The sequence below is a fragment of the Sciurus carolinensis genome, chromosome 2, assembly GCF_902686445.1.
Source record: "Sciurus carolinensis chromosome 2, mSciCar1.2, whole genome shotgun sequence".
NCBI classification, from domain to species: Eukaryota; Metazoa; Chordata; class Mammalia; order Rodentia; family Sciuridae; genus Sciurus; species Sciurus carolinensis.
Genome location: NC_062214.1, coordinates 13,645,743 through 13,663,786, shown reverse-complemented (window position 1 = coordinate 13,663,786; position 18,044 = coordinate 13,645,743). Strand labels below are relative to the sequence as shown.

Below are 18,044 nucleotides of genomic sequence, written 5' to 3'. Positions count from 1 at the left end.
CCATTACTGCATGTCCTTCTGTTTGTCTGTTTATTGACTGTGTCGTGGGAGCCTGACACTTACCCCTGGCTGTATTTTCAGTGCCTAGCAGAGTCTGGCACATGGAAGGTGCTCCATAAACATCTGTTGAATTCAAGAATGGATGGTTATTATCCTCCACAGACCCTTCAAGAGGAGGAAATTTTATGGCGGGCTGTGTGGCCCTGGCCTAATTCCCAGCTGAGCCTCTAAGTGCTCTCTGCTTCCTGCTGGATCCAGTCACCTCCTTGCTTTCCTCAGGGTTATTAGGAGTCTGTCTGCAGCCAGGAATGTCATACTTTCCTAATCTCTTCAGGGGTGTGAGTGATCCCTAAGGTCATGGGAGGTGCCCTGCTGCCATCTTAGCTGGCTGTGCAGAAACTGGGACTTTTCTTCTTCTTTTTCTTCCTTCATCTTTTCTTGTATGTGTGTGATGGGGGGTATTTTACCACTGAGTCACATCCCCAGTTCTTTTATTTTTTTCATTTTCAAAATTCAAGCATATTTTTCAGTCCTGGGGCAATTTCTTCAATGTGATTTTCTTTGCTCTCTATAACACAACATCTCTATCTTGACATTTGCTCAAGTACTGTACTACAGTTTGACTTGGCTGTTAGCTGTTCATTGTTAAGCCTAAGCTCAACAAATCACATGGAGATTTGAAGATCCTTCAGAATTTAAGATTTTGCTAACACAGTGTTTTTTCTAACTCCTTTAGCTGCATAGTGCCTGAGTAATCATCATCTGGATTATATCCTCTTCGATGTCACTTTTGTTTCTTTTGAATTCTTCCCTTGTTCAGTCCTTCTGATACTTGCCATCAGAATCATTTGAAATTTGCCAAATTGCTTGCAAAATCCTTCTATACGCATGAGAACTTGTTGCCTTCTCATGAATTGCTTTAGCATTAGCATTGCTGGAGGTAACCAGGAAGTAGCCATCTCCACCATACAAGGTGGTGGAAATGTTCAAAAACTGAACTGTGGTGGGGCATGGGTGCATGCCTATAATCCCAGCCACTCAGGAGGCTAAGGCAGGAGGATTGTAAATTGAAGGCCAGCCTGGGCAATGTAGAGAGATCCCATCTTGACAAGAAAAATAAAAAGGGCTGAGGATGTAGCTTAGGGGTGGAGCATGTGCTTATTTGCATGAAGCCCTGGGTTCAATCCTCAGCACCAAAAAATAAAAACTAAAGCTAACTTGTGGTGATGGTTGTACAACTCTGTAAATTTACTAAAAATCATTGAGTTGTATATTAGAAACAGATGAATCTCATAGTATGTTAGCTTACACCCTAATAAAGCTATTAAAAATATTTTCCCCTATTGGTGTTGAGGCCTCTGTTAGAAGTCAAGTGTTTAGGAGCCCCTTAGTGGGACCCAATCTCAACTAGATGTCCTCTTCTCCCTCCTCTCTAGTTCAAAGTTTCCTCTGATCTCAGACTTTCAGGAAGCTGCCAGCTGTCGCCCTGTCTTCTTTTTTGAAGAAGTCTGGAATTTAATTCTGCAGACTCAGCTCATGTGGGTGTAAACATCCTGGTCTTGACCATTCTGCTCAAAGTAGAAAAATGAATATCATAGGGGACAGGTGGGAGCATGGAGGGACCAATCCAGATGTCCTCTACTCCTATCCCAATATGATTAACCACCACCTGGAGATGCTGAGCCCTAATCCAGGATGGGGACCGAATATGAATCCCAAGGCCTGGTAAAACACATTCCTCTGTAGTGCTCAGGTTGACCAGTTCTCCAAACATGCCATTTCCGCCCCCTACACCTCTAGGCCTCGCTATAGGCCATACATTTTCCCTTTCCTTGCCTACCTGAAAAATCCAATGCTGTTAGCAAGTCAGCTCATTGTCACCTCCTCTGAAGCCTCCTTCTTTAAGCACCCACCCGCCTGGCTGTCCCTCATCCCTCGGAGCTCTTATCTCCCTGTGGCACAGGTTTTTTATGATCTGCCTCCCCCACTGCTCTGTGGGCTCCTTGAAGACAAAGAGCCCTGTCTTATTTATCACTTGCTCTCCAGGCTTTAGGGCAGGCCTCAGCACATATCGGGTCTGGCCACGTGAAGCAATGGAGGGAACATCACACCACATCAGACATTTACAGGGCCAGGAAGACCAAAGGAGACGCCTATTCCTCTCATCTATTCTTGGCTAAAGTGACTTCTGTCATCTGGTTACAGAATGGCCAGAAAGCCACTCCCTGTGGGAACCATACTCTGGGCTGGAAGCCTCCCTTCCCCAGCCTTTCTGGGGCCAGACCCACTTGCCCTGGGCACTGCCTCGGTGTAACTTAAACCTCAGAGAGTCCTTGAGCAGCCTGAGCCCAGCCTGGAGCTGCATGCTTCTGAGCCTCCCTCCCAGCTGCCAGGGCCCAGGGGGAGGATGCACAGTTCCCTCTCTGACTATACTGGCAGAGAACAGGGCTTAAGATACGTGGTAACCCTAAGCTAGTATTTTTTCAATGTATTATTCACACAATAGTTGTACCCATTTACGGGGCACAACGTGACACCTCGACACATGCAGTGTGATGATCAGATCATGGTAGCTGCCAGCTCCATCACCTCATCTGTGTTGGAATGTTCCAGATCCTTTCTACTTGAGCTAGTATGTTTATGCTCCGCTTTAACATGGAGGCCAGGCTTTGTCTGGAGTTGAGACAGGTGCTCAGAGGCCCTGGCAGCCAGTTCCTAGCCAAGTATGGCTACATAATTTTCAGGCATCAGGGTAAAATGAAAATGTGGGACCTTTCTTCAAAAACTACTAAGGATTGGGCTGGGGAGATAGCTCAGTTGGTAGCGTGCTTGCCTTGCAAGCACAAGGACCTAGGTTCGATCCCCAGCACCGCAAAAAAAAAAAAAACTACTAAGGATTAACATGGTGACGGAAGCCAGGGACGTAGCTCAGTGGTAGAGCGCTTGACCAGCATGTGTGAGGCCCAAGGTTCCATCCCCAGCACTAAAAAACGAAAAAAAAAAAAAAAAAAAAAAAAAAGAACATTAAGCACAGGGCCTTTCTAAACCAACAAGGCCAGCCCTGGTCCCAGTTGGAGGATCCCTGCTCATCTCAACCACCTATTCCAACCCAGGCCTGCTGTCTAACGAAGCTGCTTAGTCCAGAAAAATTGCTGCAGTACTTCAAAGTCCCAAGATCTTTGCTCAAAGGTTCATCCCTATCCTGGGTGTAGAGGATTCCAGGCTGCTGACAGAGACTCTGCCAAGGCGGGCAGCTCCTGCTTTTCTTGGCATCCCGAAGGACACCGCCTTGGTGTTCCCACCACAGAAACCACAGCCTGGAATAGAAACGGGGATACCTTAAAAAAAAAAAAAAAAATCACTCAAGACTTCAATTCAATGGGATTAACAAGTACGTAGTCTGTCACAGCGCTGAGCGTGGTGAGGAGGGCAAACAAGCCCCAGCTCCCACCCATATGTAGCCCATAGTCTAAAGATAAATGGCCAAATAATTGAGCACAGGGCAGTAGGGGGCACAGGAGAGGGCACCTGACTTAGCCAGAGATGGAATATCTTTCAGGGAAAGTTGCCAGTGGAGGTGACATCTAGGCCGCCTTGAAGGCTGAGTTAGGCAGAGGGAAGAAGAGTGAGCACACACAGCATATGCAAAGGTCCAGGGTCGAGAGAACCTGGCACACTGAGGGAAATTTCAAGTGGTTCAAGGTGGCTGGGACCAGATCAAGAAAAGAGTTTAAAGCCTAGACTGTGGATGAAATGAAGATAGCAAATGCTCTGCCGTGTTATTACAGGTCAAGTTAAGGGGTTGGGACTTTGTGATGCACTGGAGAAACAGGTGTTTTAAGCACAAGGTGACTTTCGGATTTGCAATATGACTAGACAGATCCCTGTGGCTGACGATTAGACCAATCGGCCAGTTTGGAGACCAAGAGCTATGGGAGGTACAAGGCTTCAAATTTCCCTTATCAAATAGATAAATGTAGAGAGGAAGACAAAGTACAGCAATGACAGCAAACTCACCATGACTCCGCCTGACAACAAATGAGTCTTGCAAGTGCTCATGAAAAGAAGTCACACACAAAGCAATGCTGCTGGATTCTGTTTATATAAAATTTAAGAACAGGAAAAACTCGTGTTTGGGGACACATGTTGAGGTGGCACAATTATGAAAACAAGGGATAACTGTCATAAGAGTAGTCAGACCAGATGTGGCGGCACACACCTATATTCCCAGCCGCTCAGGAGGCTGAGGCAGGAGGACTGACAGTTTGAAGACAGTTGCCTCAGCAATTTATGGAGTCCTTAGGTAATTCAGTGAGACCCTGACTGTAAATAAATACAAAAAAGGGCTGGGGAGGTAGCTCAGTGGGTAGCACCTCCTAGGTTCATCTCTAAAGAAAAAGAAAAAATCCATTATTAAGCTTCACATTTATTTTGTATACTTTTCTGTACTTTTTTTTTTTTTTTTTTTGAGACAGGGTCTCATACTGCCCAGGCTGGTCTGGAATCTGCTGGGTTCACTATCCTCTTGCCTCAGCTTCCCCACTAGCGCCCAGCTCATGTGCGCTGTCTACAGTAGTGGAAATGAAGATGGAGGAAGGTGGTTGATTTTTGACTTTATGTGAAAAATGGGTAGAGGGAAGAAATAAGGAATACCTAAGAAGGGGAGGCAGATTAAGATGAACTACAGCGGGCCCAGGGGCCTGGGTTCAGTCCTCAGAACCACAAAAAAACAAACATCAAGAGTAGTGTTGAACACTTTGGTTAGAGGACATCTGTGACACTGAAGTGGTAAGGTCCATGGCTGCTGTGCGAAGTCAGAGAAGTCGCTTATCCAGAGTTCAGATTCCATTCTACACAGGAGGCAAGCCAGTGAGGTTGATGATTCTGATACTGAGAACACTGGGTTTAAAACTCCAGTTCTGTTACTTCATGGTTATTTGATCTTGAACAATTACTTCACTCCTGCCCTCCTAGCCTCAGTTTCCTCATGCACAGAGTCTGAAGTTGTAGTTTCTCACAGAACTTCTGGTAAAATGGGAATAGGCACTTGGGATGTATGGCGCCTTGGTTACCAATTAACAATGAATGAGAAAACATAAACGACCAGGTAACAATCACTACATGGTTCTTACACCTTTGTGTAAGAACTAGCCCTTGGGCTTATAAACCTCGGCACTCTGTAGATCTGGAGTGATTACAACCCCATGTCCCAGGCAAGGAATGCCACTTGGTCCTCCTATACTGGCTTCCTACCATCTTCCATCAAAAGGTGAGAAAACAGGACCTGTTGCACTGCTGTGCTCGCGGAGCTGATCAGACCTACTTGGAGCAAGCCTCGCAAACCTGAGATGATCACAGCTAACATTTACCAAGCACTAAGCGTAGGATGCTGTACTGAGTACATCACCGGCATTACTCTCGGTACTATTTACCTCCGGGCCCCCATTCTGCAGGCAGACGACGTCACCGGCATCAGAGGCTGCCCAGCTGCGGCACCTGCGCTCTGGTTGACTCTGGTTCTACACGAGCGCTAGTCTAACAGCAGAGGGCAAACGTGTCCTCTCGAGCTGCCCCTGGCACTGGGCTCACTTACCAGGCCCGAGGGATGGGGCACCTATTCCAATTGTTGGGCAAGGGGCACCCAACAACTGGCCAGCTCTTGCGCTCCTGCTAAGCTGAGGCCTCAGTGAGGCTGCCTCGAGTGCTTCTGCGGCGCTGGGGATGGCACCGGGGCCTCGCTCATGCTTGGCAGGCGCTCGACACTGAGGCCCCTGGGCTCTAGTAAAGGCCACGGCTACCTTGCTGTAGAGCCCCTGCGATGCGTTTAGGATGGAATTTCCTAACTGCCCAAAGCCGACTTCATCCCCCGCCCACGGCTGTCTTCAAGAGCACGTACGCCCCGTGCCGGCTTGTAACGGGGTTCACGCACGTAGCCTCGACACGGGGGCAAGGCGGGGACACAGCCTGGCACCCCGGCGACATAGGTCCAGGGAGGGCAAGAGGCTGGCTGGAGGCCGCGGAGACCCGCGGAGGCTAGGACCCAGGTCCCCACTACGTTAAGCCTACGTCACTAGGACTCCGCCTCCGGGTCGGCGGCTGAGCCGGAGCCCCCAGAAGATTCCAAATCAGCCCCGTGTTCCCCAGCGCGCCCATCCGGTCCTTCGGACCCTGCAGGTGTACTCCGGGGAAACTGAGGAGAGGGCGTTTGTGAATTCACTTCCCCTCAGTCCCCAACCGGGGGGCAGCAAAGCTGTTTTCCCTCTCCTCAAAAACGCACAGGGCAGCAGCAAAGGAGGGAAGGAAGGGGAGGGGGTCAGAAACAAGGAAGGTCTGAGAAGCCAGCCGACCCTGCCACACTCAAGATGGCGGCACGGCCGTGGCGAGGTCCCTCAGAGGCGGTACCAGCGCATGCGCAGCGCGGAGTCCCGGCCCGGGACACAAGATGGCGGCAGCGGCGCTGGGGAGGGCGAGGCGGAGGCGGCAAAACGGGAGGTCGAGCAGAACGTGTAGCCGCATCTCCTTCAGTCCGCTCCGGGCAGGTAAGAGCCCCAGGAAGCCATGGCCTCGCCGCGAGCCGCGGCAGGGTCCGGGAATCCGAAGACGGGCAGCGGTGGCCTCTCCGGCGCTTTCCGCTTGGGGCTGCCGCTCGCCTGGTCTCTTTCGCCGCCGCCATCTTAGACCCGCGGGTGGGCAACCGAGCCGGTGGCCGGAGTGAGGTAGGTGGGCCTGGAGAGCGCGGGCGGAGCGGCCTCCAGGGCCCCTCCGCTGCTGCCGCCGCCACCGCCTTTGTGTCGGGCTCCGACTCTGAGTCGCCTCAGCCCGGGGGCGGGAGCGCGCGGCGGGGCGGGGGGCGGAGCCCGGGAGATGGGCCGGCGCGCGCGCGCCAAACAACCCGCCCCCGCTGGGGTTGGGGGAGGGGAAAGTGCGCGCGCGCTGGGCCTCACCCCGCCTCGCGCACTCTCGCGCCTGCGTACTTTGCAAGTCCTGTGGCTCCTCCTCTCTGGGCCGGAGAGTTCTGATTAGTACACTACTGAGATGCCCCGCCCCATCTTCCTCCAATCCCGGAATCGGACTCTTCCTTCTAGTGGGTTCCTCTGGTTACGCAGATACAGTTGTTTGTCCTTAGGCTCCGCTGCATTGCTTGAACTGGGTATGCGTGGGGGTCGGGAAGCCCCTGCCAAGTAAATACGTGACCTTAACGAGAGTGCACGATATGTTAGACTCTACGCATAGAGATTGAGTGGTTCAGGTGTATAAGCCGGGAAGCGGCAGAAGGGCCTGGAACTTGTCTGCTCGACCCCAGAGCTCCTACTGAGGCCACAGACCTGTTGGCACCCAAATCTCATAGCATAGCGAATTTATTAATCTTTAAAATTATTACTTTTGCGGTCCTGGGGATCGAACCCAAGGGCTCATGTATGCTAAGTAAGCGCTGTGCACTGACCCTTTAGTGAATTTAAATGAGTAAAATTTTCCAATGATAAAGTCATCCTGACTCCCAGTCCTACTGGAGTGCGTGTAAAAATTACAGATTATTTTGTATCTCCTCTTGCCATTTCTGGCTCTTCTAAGATACGAAGTTTGATACAGGAATCCGAGGTATTTTCTTTAAAGACCCTAAATGATTCTGATGTACAGCTTTGAAAATACTGCAGTGTCCTCATTTGGCCTCTAGCAGATTTGTGCTGCTTATCGTGTATACAAAGTGCATCTACCTGGTGCATGTGAATCAGGACGTTTCTTGGGAAAAATATTTTTCAATAAAGGTGAACGAGATGTGTTATATAATGAGTTTACGTTTTTATTTTTTTCAAGACAATCAGGGAAGTGTCTTTCAGTGTGGGTGACTTGGGATGGTGTCCCCAGATCTGTGATATGTGTGTGTGTTTATTTTATTCTTTGGGCTAAGGATGCTTCCCTTGGGGGGTTCCAGTGTTCAAAATGAAATCATGGGCCCTTTGTTTGAAAATTATTAAAAACTGGACCACTGGTGTGGCCCGTAGTCCCAGCCACTGGGGAGGTTGAGGCAAGGTGTTCAAGACCAGCCTGGGCAACAATAATGTGCTGTTTGCTGTCTCAAAGGAAAAGGAAAAAAAAAAATGTATATATATATATATATATGTGTGTGTGTATATTTATATATATATATATATACACACACACACATTATATATAGAGAGAGACAGAGACATTATTTATATAGAGAGAGACAGAGACATAATAATTATTCGTCTTCCTCCTCTTGCCCATCCTCCCTTTTTAACTGGTACTGGGAATTGGGACACTTTACCATTGAGGAACATCACTGCCCTTTTTACTTTGAGACAGGGTCTGGCTAAGTTGCCCAAGCTGACCTGGAATTTGTGATCCTCCTGCTTCAGGCTTCTGAGTTGCTGGGATGACAGGTGTGCACCACCACACCTGGCTATATAGATTTGAAAAACAAAGTTTGGGCCCTCCTGAACATGGTACTGGTGCAACCATGCAGGTCAGTGAACCTGTTGGTTGGAAGACTTGAGAAATACCATTTTCATCTCCTGAGTTTCCAGATCCTCTGGGACCAGCTTGGGCAACATAGAGACCCCATCTCAAAAATATGTATGTGGGACTGGGGATACAGCTCAGTTGGTAGAGTGCTTGCCTTGCGAGCACAAGGCCCTGGGTTCAATCCCCAGCACGGCAAAAAAAAAAAAAAAAAAAAAAAAAAAAAAAAAAGTGTGTTAAAAATTCCAGGTGCGGGGCTGGAGTTGTGGCTTAGCAGTAGAGCGCTTGCCTGGCATGTGTGAGACCCTGGGTTCAATCCTCAGCATGGCATATAAATAAATAAATAAAAGATCCTAAACAATTAAAAAATAATCCCAGATTGGGTTTGTCTATTGCCTGCCCTGTCTTGGTCTCCCAACTTGCTCTATGTCCTTGTCCCTATTGTTGTCTTCTCCCTGCAACATTTCACAGGTCAGTGACTCTCTTTTGTTTGCTCTCCAGTTGCTGATACAAGGAGTTCCTTGAACCCCTGTCCACTCCACTGCTGACCAGTCTACCCACCTGTGCTGAGCCTTCCTGTGCTGCAGGCCTCCCCTAACCTCTGTGGGACCCTGTGACGTGGGGGTCAGTCCAGCTGCAGAAGAAAACCCTCTCATGCTAGCGTTGCAGACCCCAGAGGGTGAGAGAAAGGGGGACCTCATTCAGCCTTGAAACCTGTGGGCTTGGCCCCCAAGGAACAGTCCCACACCTTTGTGTTATCAAGGCACTCTCTCGTTGTATATATATCCTGTTGCCCCTGCATTTTATCTGCCAAACTGTACTGATGAAGTAATTATTCACTTTCCCTTTCCAAATTAACAAAGATGTCTATGACTAAGTACAATAAAATCAGTGTCCCAGTGATTCCTATGATGTCGTCAACAGCCAACCAGAGCTCCTGATCGGCATGAGCTAATCAGTGTGGCCACAATGATTTGGTAAAATTTCAGCATGCAAAGATAATTAATGTTTAAATGTGCCTTTGTGGTCTTATTGTGGGTAAAGGTTTAATTTCTTGTGGGTATTGTGACATGTTGACAACAACTCCAACATCAAAAATTTGATCTCATTTGGCCCCCTAGGGGTCTAACAGCCCTGGCCAGAAAGCACTTTGGTCATCTAAGTGTGTGCTGTGTGTGCTTTGGTAGGGAATACAAATTGAAGGAACTGGCCTCCTTGCTAGTAGTACTTAATGTGAGTTTTCACTTGGGGATCCTGAAGAATTGAATTAGGTAGTCCTTTTTGGTTGCACTGGTTTTGTTAGCAACAGATTGCTTCCTGCCCTCTAGTGTAATACAGGGTGACCAATTAGATTCCATGCTCCTTCCCAGTTGTGCTTCGTTCTTTTATATATCTTTTACTGGATGGGAGCAGTAAAAAGCCTCTCTCCTCAAGAGGAGGGGTTCCCATTCTTTCTTTTAGGAATAACTTCTCAAGAGCAGACCCTGTTCTGTCTTGTTTGCCACTCTTGGTTTGTAAATGTTTACAGAATTAATAGAGCTACTTTTGGGTCCAGGTACTATGTTGAGCTCTGGAGAGAAATGCATTGGCTTGAATTCCTGTTCCTGGAAGTGCTAAAAGTTTATAATGAGGCAAATCAGTTGATACACCGAGCAGTCTGAGTACTACAGTACCAGTGTTCATGGAGCTGAGGGCCCTGACCCTCTAGCCTGGGAGGGAGCAGTCAAGGAAGGTTTGTTGGAGGATATGAGCCCAGGGGAAGAGCATATAAATATGCACAGGAGGAGCAGCAGGAAGGCACCCAGTTTATAGCTGAGGAAACTACGGCCTAGATCCCAGGGTTGCTTCTGAAGTTCCATGCTGGCCTTCCAGGGCAGGACTGGGTTGGATTTCTCTACATCTGCAGGTGGTCACCAGGGCCCCTGGTTATAATTGGTGGGTGGAGTGGAGCTGACTCTGTCTGGTCCTCTGTGTGGCAGGTCCCGTGTGGGTGCTGAGATGGCCAATGAGAATCACGGCAGCCCCCGGGAGGAAGCATCCCTACTGAGTCACTCCCCAGGCACCTCCACCCAGAGCCAGCCCTGTTCTCCAAAGCCAGTCCGCCTGGTACAGGACCTCCCAGGTACTGGCAGGGGCAGTGGTGGGCAGTGGGTAGAAAGGGTCCTCCGAGGGCAGCCATGACTTTGGCTGGGTTCTGCGCTTGTTTGCAGAGGAGCTGGTGCATGCGGGCTGGGAGAAGTGCTGGAGCCGGAGGGAGAACCGTCCCTACTACTTCAACCGATTCACCAACCAGTCCCTGTGGGAGATGCCCGTGCTGGGCCAGCACGATGTGATTGTGAGTGCCAGCCTTGTCCAGGGGCCTCAACAGCCTCTGGCACGTGGGTGTCTTCCCCAAATGTGCTCTGAACAGCTGTTAGTGCCCAGCCCTGTGCTAACACCAGCATATAGAGTGTCAAACAAGACAGATGCAGTCCCTGCCCTCCTGGAGCCTGCATTCAAATAGGGGAGACTGACAAGTAGACAGTATAGATTAGCATAGAGTAGCACACTGAAGTGTCACTACCTGTTGGGCACTGTGCCAGGGAGCCAGTGTGAGTAAGATAGACACGTCCCTCCCTTCCCAATGTGCTCACAGTTGAGTAGAGTGGGGCAGTAGGGTCACAGTTGCAGCTGTGTGAGTAGTATGGTGAAGGAGTACAGCAGGGGGGCTGTGGTGTTTGCCTAGCATGTGCAAGGCCCTGGGTTTGATCCCCAGCACCACCAAAAAAAAGCACAGCAGGGATCCTGACTTGGTCTGGGGAGGTGAAAGGCACAGAAAGCACTTCTCTGAGAATCAGCATTTAAGGTGAAGTTAACTAAGCGAGAGTGGTACAAGAAGACAGTTCTAAGAATTTGAACGTCAGTGTGATGGGGAAGTGCAGGGAGAGGGGCTGGGGAGATAGCTCAGTTGGTAGAGTGCTTGCCTCGTAAGCACAAGGCCCTGGGTTCGATCCCCAGCACCCAAAAAAAAAAAAAAAAAAAAGTGCAGGGAGAGGCCGTCGGGGGAATGTGGGCTTAGGGCTCCTCAGCTTGGGCAGCCTTTACTAGATACAAGCAAGCCACGTGGCACCCCCATTTTACAGATGAAAACACTGAGGTTCAGAGCAACCAAAGGCCTGATGCCTCACAGCCAGCAGTAGGCAGAGCAGGACTGCACTCTGCTGTGATTTCAGGACCACGTGCTCAGGACCACACATACTCTTGGTGTCATCAAAAAGATCCATTCACAGGGTCTCGATCTTTGAAAATAAGCATTTCTTGAGTCTCTCCTTTATTCTTGGCTTTCATTCTTAAGAAAAATAAAAATAACGTACCAAGCGCCGATCTCATGGTGTATGTGATGCTAAGCAAGTCGCACTCACTGACTCGTGTAATCTCCAGTGGTGAGGTAGGGCTGTGGCCATCTTGAAGGTGAGGAAATCAGGAGGGGAGTAGCTCAGGCAACGACACATTTCCGAGCATCAGGCAGGAGCAAAGCCCGGCATCTCCACCAGCATCCCAGGCCTCTGAGTTCTCCGTGGAGTAGAGCAGGGGTGGGAGGGCACGAGACTCCGAAGTACTAGGGCTCCTAAGCCACTGGCCCTGGTTGCAACTCTGCTGGTCTCCCTCCACCAGTCGGACCCTTTGGGGCTGAATGCGACCCCACTGCCCCAAGATTCAAGCTTGGTGGAAACCCCCCCGCCTGAGAACAAGCCCAGAAAGCGGCAGCTCTCGGAAGAGCAGCCAAGCGGCAATGGTGTGAAGAAGCCCAAGGTGAGTGTCCGGGGCTCTCAGGACCTGTCTGGTAAGTGACCAACTCAGGCAGGCAGCCAGCAGACTCCCTGCAAGAGTTGGGCTTAGGCAGGCTGGTCAGGAGGGGGGCCCAGGACACAGCTCACCAGGTACACAGTGTTGGAACCTGGTTGCTAAATTTCCTGATCCAGTGCCTCTGTCCCTCTTTTGCTCTAGATTGAAATTCCTGTGACACTCACAGGCCAGTCAGTGCCCAGCTCCCCCAGCGTCCCAGGGACTCCAACGCTGAAGATTTGGGGTGCATCCCCTGAAGATAAACAGCAAGCAGCTCTCCTTCGACCCACTGAGTGAGTCCCTGCTAATTGACTTGGAGGTGCCCATTGCTAATGGTCAGCTTGCTTGGGACTGTGGGTTATGGTGGCAGCAGGCAGGGCATCCTCATTGCTTCTGTGTGCCCCAAGGGTGTACTGGGACCTGGACATCCAGACCAACGCTGTCATCAAGCACCGAGGACCTTCCGAGGTGTTGCCACCGCATCCTGAAGTGGAGCTGTTCCGCTCCCAGCTCATCCTGAAATTGCGGCAGCACTATAGGGAGCTGTGCCAGCAGCGAGAGGGTAACTCCTGGGCTTCAGCCTCCTGGCTTTCCAGCCACCTTTAGCAAGAGCCAGGGCTTTGCCATCTGGGCTTAGGGATGGTACAGGGGAGCTTGGTGGTTCAGAGCATGGGCAGTGGAGTGGGCCAGGCCTGGTGGAGTCCTGGTTCCGTTAACCACTGTCGGATTCTGAGTTCCTCACTCAGCACCTCCACATTGTGGTTTCCTTACTGTAAGGTGGGGTAGGAGCAGTGCTTACCTAAAGGGTGGCTGGAGCTTACTGTTTGCCAGGCACAGTCAACACTTCACATATCTGTAAAAGAACATAAAAAGAATACCTGTACCTCACAAGTATCAACACTAGTGAGTGAAATGGCTGTTCTATTAGTAAACTGCAGTTTTTAATTTTTACAATCAGTAAATAAACCTGCTTGACTTTGCTGAAACATAGATACTTCTCTTCCCTTTTTTTTTTAGCCCTACGTGACATTATTGACACTATAATAAATTAGCGATTCTCAGAATATAGTTTGGGAAATGCAATCTAGAAAGTAAGCTTCTGAAGTAACAGGGACCAGGTCTTGTTTACTGCCCAGTATGGTGCCTCCTGTGTGCCAGGCCCCAAAGTGGAACCTGGTGGCTAAATCCAGAGCCTCAGCAGTTCTCTGTCCCTCAGGTATTGAGCCTCCACGGGAATCTTTCAACCGTTGGATGCTGGAGCGCAAGGTGGTGGACAAAGGATCTGACCCCCTGTTGCCAAGCAACTGTGAACCAGTTGTATCACCTTCCATGTTTCGTGAAATCATGAATGACATTCCCATCAGGTACATTCCCACGGCTCACCACTCAGTGCTGCCCAGTCACGTGTAGGAGGACTCTAATTCTGCCACTCTCTAACCCAGGTTATCCCGAATCAAGTTCCGGGAGGAAGCCAAGCGCCTGCTCTTTAAATATGCAGAGGCTGCCAGGCGGCTCATTGAGTCCAGGTCAGCTGTCATTGCCCCACACAAGACGGGTCTGTGATCAGAGTGGGAGGTCTTAGGCCGTCTGGCCTATGCTCACATGGGGCTCACACAAAGGCAGGACAAGGGCTGGGATGTGAGCCTAGGGGCTGATGCCTTGGACGCCAGTGAAGGGGAATTGGGAGGGGAGGGTGGAGCAGGCACCCGAACAGCTGGGCCGTACACGCAGCTGAGCCTTCCTTCTCTCATCCTTGACCGGCAGGAGTGCATCCCCTGACAGCAGGAAGGTGGTCAAGTGGAACGTGGAAGATACTTTTAGCTGGCTTCGGAAAGACCACTCGGCCTCCAAGGAGGACTACATGGTGAGTGGACCCCAGGGTGAGGCCAGTGGAAAGGCTCTCTGGCCACTTCCCTTCAGGAAGCTTACTTTGCCTGTCCAGGCTGGCGGGGCTCCATGGCAGCCTGTCTTGTGCAGTACAGCAGACCTTGACATTATCAGTCCCCAGACTCATGACTGTGGACATGTCTGTCTAGGCTCCTGGCTTTCTCCCCAAAGGACATTTCCCCTAACTTTTTTTTGGGGGGGGGGGGTACTGGGGATCAAACCCAGGGACCTTAACTACTGAGCCTGCCCTTTTTTAATTTTTTAATTTTTGAGACATTGCTTAGGGCCTTCCTAAGTTGTCAAGGCTGGCTTTGAATCTGTAGTCCTCCTGCCTCAGCCTCCTGAGCTGTTGGGATTACAGGCAAGTGCCACTGCATCCATCTCCCTTAAGGTTCTTAACAGAATCTTAGGCTTGGCCACACACACACACACGGCTGCCTTTTCAACTTAATGAATGTTCAACTTCTCCCAAGTAGATTTTTGGAAGCAGATTGACAAACTGCTTTTCCTTGTGTTTATATTACAGTTAAAAGCTACCATCAGATTCAAGTCCCTGCTCTTAATGTGTCCAGAACAATTCTGTTTTCTGGCCAAAACCTATCACTTGTTAAGCCTCTCCACCAGCACTAGCAATGGGCTTTCTTTTCAGGACCATTTTTCACAAGAGACAAGGTTTCGCACTTCACGATAGTAACTGTGTACTTGACACGTAGAGAGTGACAAAGGTAGGTGTACTCACTAGCCAGAGTGACTCATTTTCACTCTGCAGTTTCACAGGCGTGATTCAGCAAAATTACAAATGCCTACAGTCATCCTTGCAAGTAGCTAAAAGCTCAACTTTTAATCCACACCAACCAAGCTCCTTGTTTTGTAATCACCATGCCCTGGATGGAGTACAGATGCTGTAAGCTGGGACCATTGCCTGGCTTCTGTTTCCCGTGTAGTCATCATGGAGTCTAGCACAGCGTAACCCCAACAAAAACTGCTGGCATTTGTTGGACACTTGTTGTATCCCAGGGGCTTGGTTACATTAATGTTCAAACTGCCTTGTTAGGTATTTTGTGTTCCCTTGACCATTGAGGAATAATATTCAGAGAGGCTAAGGGATTTGTCTAAGGGACACAGCTAGCAAGTAGTGAAACCAGTTTCAAAGCAAAGACTGCTGGATTCAACAGCCTTGCAGTTATTTGCTAGCCCCACTGAGACCCTTTGGCCTCCACAAGTATCCTGATCAGGAGTTTTCTCCAGGACCGCCTGGAACACCTGCGGAGGCAGTGTGGCCCCCACGTCTCAGCAGCAGCCAAGGACTCTGTAGAAGGCATCTGCAGTAAGATCTATCACATCTCCCTGGAGTATGTCAAGCGGATCCGAGAGAAGCATCTTGCCATCCTCAAGGAGAACAACATCCCAGGTAGGAGCAAGATGATGGGGATCCTCCTGTGATGCCACCAACTCTGTTGCAGGCCCTGACTGAAGGAATAAGGCCGAGCTTGGGGGGGTCCTTTTCTCCAGCAGTGTTTGGGGAGACCCTACTGCACCCTTTGGCTAGGAGGTCTCAGCACTCCTCTGGGAAATGGGGATAAGTAATGAGAAAGGAAGAGCCAGAAGTTGGGGGAGAAAGGCCCAGTAAGCAGTGAGGTGGACCTGGACGCCTCAATCTGCCCAGACTGAGGTATAATACTTGACCGTGGGATCTTGAGTCTCACGTGTGGGCCAAATAAACCACAGTTACACTGTCTTATTTGAGGATCCTTGGGGTCCCAGTGGTTTGACTATTATGATGAAGGCAGAGTTCTCATACTTGTGCCCAGCAGTAAGACCTTCCTGCACACCAGGCCCCAAGGCATGACAGATGGGGTTGCTTTAATGCCACATTGACAGCATGTAGACACAGGCCACCAGTTTATGCCCCTGCCAACTGCCTGGTGGCTTTTAAAAAATGCTTTTTTTGTTCCCTGTTACTGAAACTGTCTGAGCCACATTTAACTGATCCATTGACTGAAACTTCTTCCCCTTGGTATAAACACTTGGCCACATAGTAGAAGCAAAGGCCATGGGGACAGGACAGTCCCTCACTGCTCTCCCTGCCCACAGAGGAGGTAGAGACCTCTGAGGTGGAGCCCCGCCTGGTGTACTGTTACCCAGTGAGGCTGCCGTGTCCGCACCCCCCATGCCCAGTGTGGAGATGCACATGGAGAACAACGTGGTCTGCATCCGGTATAAGGGAGAGATGGTCAAGGTCAGCCGCAACTACTTCAGCAAGCTGGTAAGAGCTGAGGGAGGACCCTAGCTGATGGTGTGAGTTGGGGCCTGGGATCTTTCTTAACCAAGTCCTCAGTAGGTGGCCAGTGATATGGATGTGGGCCACTGCTAAAGTCCATACTTTTGGTCCTGCAGTGGCTCCTTTACCGCTATAGCTGCATTGATGACTCTGCCTTTGAGAGGTTCCTGCCCAGGGTCTGGTGTCTTCTCCGACGGTACCAGGTATAGTCTTGGGGCCACAGAGGGAGGGCTCCCCTGGAGGGAGGAGGGAGGTTGAGCCCAACACTGACTGAGGCCACTCTGCAGATGATGTTTGGCGTGGGCCTCTACGAGGGGACTGGCCTGCAGGGATCACTGCCCGTGCACGTCTTTGAGGCCCTCCACCGACTCTTCGGCGTCAGCTTCGAGTGCTTTGCCTCACCCCTCAACTGCTACTTCCGCCAGTACTGTTCTGCCTTTCCTGACACAGATGGCTACTTTGGCTCTCGCGGGTGAGAGCTAGGGGCTGCTGGGCCCCTTCTGCCCATGCCTAGGAAGCAGACCTCCAGAGCACAGGGCCCACCTTGGCCAGCTGCTTCCCAGTGCCTTAGGGGTTTGGAGTCAGGCAGTCTTGGCTTGGAGGCAGTCCTCGCCTTCCTCACTTGCCAGCGGTGGGACCCTGGACAGGTGGCTTAACCTCTGACAGCCTTAGTTTTTCTGGCCCTGTGGGCAGGCATGTGAATGCCCTGATCTGGCCTGAGAGCTTCTCAGTGAATTAGCCACATGGAGGGCAGCACCCAGCAGGGTCACGCCTCAGAGCCCTCAAAGTAGACGCGTGAGGTGGGATGAACACTGATGAAAGAACACAAGCTGTGACCAGGAGGAAGAAATGGCCACAACAGCAGGAGGCCACAGCTCAGCAGCCAGGGAGTCCCGGGTATGCCTTGCGCTGTGACAGGAACAGCTCAGCATGGCTGCTTCTCAGCTTGGTGAACGTGGGCACCCACGCCTGAGCCTCTGTCCTTACCCATTCAGTGCCCAAGGCAAATGAAGGGCAAGGGTTGGCCTCTAGCCTGCCTGTGGGCATTTCTTCAGTGTGGCTGTCTATGGGTGGGGTGACATCTGTGTCTGGTAGAGGGACGAGGTCCTGATGGGACTGAGTGTTCACCTGTCCCTAGGCCCTGCCTGGACTTTGCCCCACTGAGTGGTTCCTTTGAGGCCAACCCTCCATTCTGCGAGGAGCTCATGGATGCCATGGTCTCTCACTTCGAGGTGGGTGTCACCACTGCTGGGGGAGAGGCAGAATTGCCAGCCATCTGGAGGACAGCCTCCGATACCCACCCTGTTCTTTCTTCACCAGAAACTGCTGGAGAGCTCACCAGAGCCCCTGTCCTTCATCGTGTTTATCCCTGAGTGGCGGGAACCCCCCACACCAGCGCTCACCCGAATGGAGCAGAGCCACTTCAAACGCCACCAGCTGATCCTGCCTGCCTTTGAGCATGAGTACCGCAGTGGCTCCCAGCACATCTGCAAGAAGTGGGTGCCCAGGGAGGGCAGAGGAAGGAGGGCTGGTCTGGCTGGGCTGGGCAAGCCCCACCCTGAGCACC

General features: G+C 50.8%; 2 protein-coding genes and 1 pseudogene across 2 annotated transcripts in view; 1 reads left to right on the top strand and 2 right to left on the bottom strand.

The window, feature by feature from the left end:
• Positions 1 to 706: 706 nt before the first annotated feature.
• Positions 707 to 959, bottom strand: LOC124976252 (LYR motif-containing protein 2-like; annotated as a pseudogene).
• Positions 960 to 6,300: 5,341 nt separating this feature from the next.
• Pcif1 (phosphorylated CTD interacting factor 1) overlaps positions 6,301 to 18,044 on the top strand; it is a 15,782-nt gene continuing 4,038 nt past the window's right edge. The window contains 17 exon segments of the mRNA XM_047538460.1: positions 6,301 to 6,539; positions 8,986 to 9,163; positions 10,464 to 10,606; positions 10,695 to 10,819; positions 12,139 to 12,276; positions 12,472 to 12,602; positions 12,717 to 12,871; positions 13,526 to 13,673; positions 13,752 to 13,835; positions 14,074 to 14,173; positions 15,445 to 15,607; positions 16,291 to 16,344; positions 16,347 to 16,462; positions 16,594 to 16,680; positions 16,765 to 16,949; positions 17,616 to 17,709; positions 17,798 to 17,973. Coding sequence (XP_047394416.1) covers positions 10,483 to 10,606; positions 10,695 to 10,819; positions 12,139 to 12,276; positions 12,472 to 12,602; positions 12,717 to 12,871; positions 13,526 to 13,673; positions 13,752 to 13,835; positions 14,074 to 14,173; positions 15,445 to 15,607; positions 16,291 to 16,344; positions 16,347 to 16,462; positions 16,594 to 16,680; positions 16,765 to 16,949; positions 17,616 to 17,709; positions 17,798 to 17,973 — 1,880 coding nt within the window. The 5' untranslated portion in view covers positions 6,301 to 6,539; positions 8,986 to 9,163; positions 10,464 to 10,482.
• Positions 6,314 to 6,673, bottom strand: LOC124976251 (putative uncharacterized protein FLJ40606). Its single transcript, XM_047539215.1, has one exon. The coding sequence runs from the start codon at positions 6,671 to 6,673 to the stop codon at positions 6,314 to 6,316; it is 360 nt and encodes a 119-aa protein (XP_047395171.1).